Source organism: Antrostomus carolinensis, unplaced genomic scaffold (assembly GCF_000700745.2).
Source record: "Antrostomus carolinensis isolate BGI_N321 unplaced genomic scaffold, ASM70074v2 scaffold35248, whole genome shotgun sequence".
Classification (NCBI taxonomy): Eukaryota; Metazoa; Chordata; class Aves; order Caprimulgiformes; family Caprimulgidae; genus Antrostomus; species Antrostomus carolinensis.
This window is the reverse complement of record NW_010331496.1, coordinates 1,403-1,727: the sequence shown is the minus strand read 5'-3', so window position 1 is coordinate 1,727 and position 325 is coordinate 1,403. Positions and strand designations below refer to the sequence as shown.

The window sequence follows — 325 nt, the reverse complement described above, 5'->3', positions numbered from 1 at the left end:
CTGGCTGGGTGGGGGGAAGCGGTTGAGCCCCACAGTGAGCCCCCCCTGCCATGTTGTAGGCAGGGTGTCTTGCTGCCCACCCCGCTGCCATGTGAAAGTGTCTCTGTCTGCTCCTTGACCTGTCACACCGCAGCCTACGTGACCTGCCAGGACCTCCGCAGCATTGTGGACCCCTCGGAGCAAATGGTGATGGTTATCAAAGCCCCTCCAGAGACCCAGCTGCAGGTCTCGGACCCAGCGGAGGTGAGCTGGGGCCACCTTCTGCTCCCCATTCCTGGGCAGCCTTTGCCAAACGTGTCCTGGGCTGCACCCAGAGCAGTGTGGG

At 63.4% G+C, this 325-nt stretch overlaps 1 protein-coding gene across 1 annotated transcript in view; it reads left to right on the top strand.

Annotated features, from left to right (window-relative positions):
- Positions 1 to 133: 133 nt before the first annotated feature.
- The window catches only part of LOC104529055 (transcription factor E2F1), a gene marked incomplete at its 5' end in the record, with an annotated part of 1,477 nt that continues 1,285 nt past the window's right edge, over positions 134 to 325 (top strand). The window contains one exon of the mRNA XM_010173237.1: positions 134 to 243. Within this exon, the coding sequence (XP_010171539.1) occupies positions 134 to 243 (110 nt within the window). The remainder of the gene's footprint in view (positions 244 to 325) is intronic.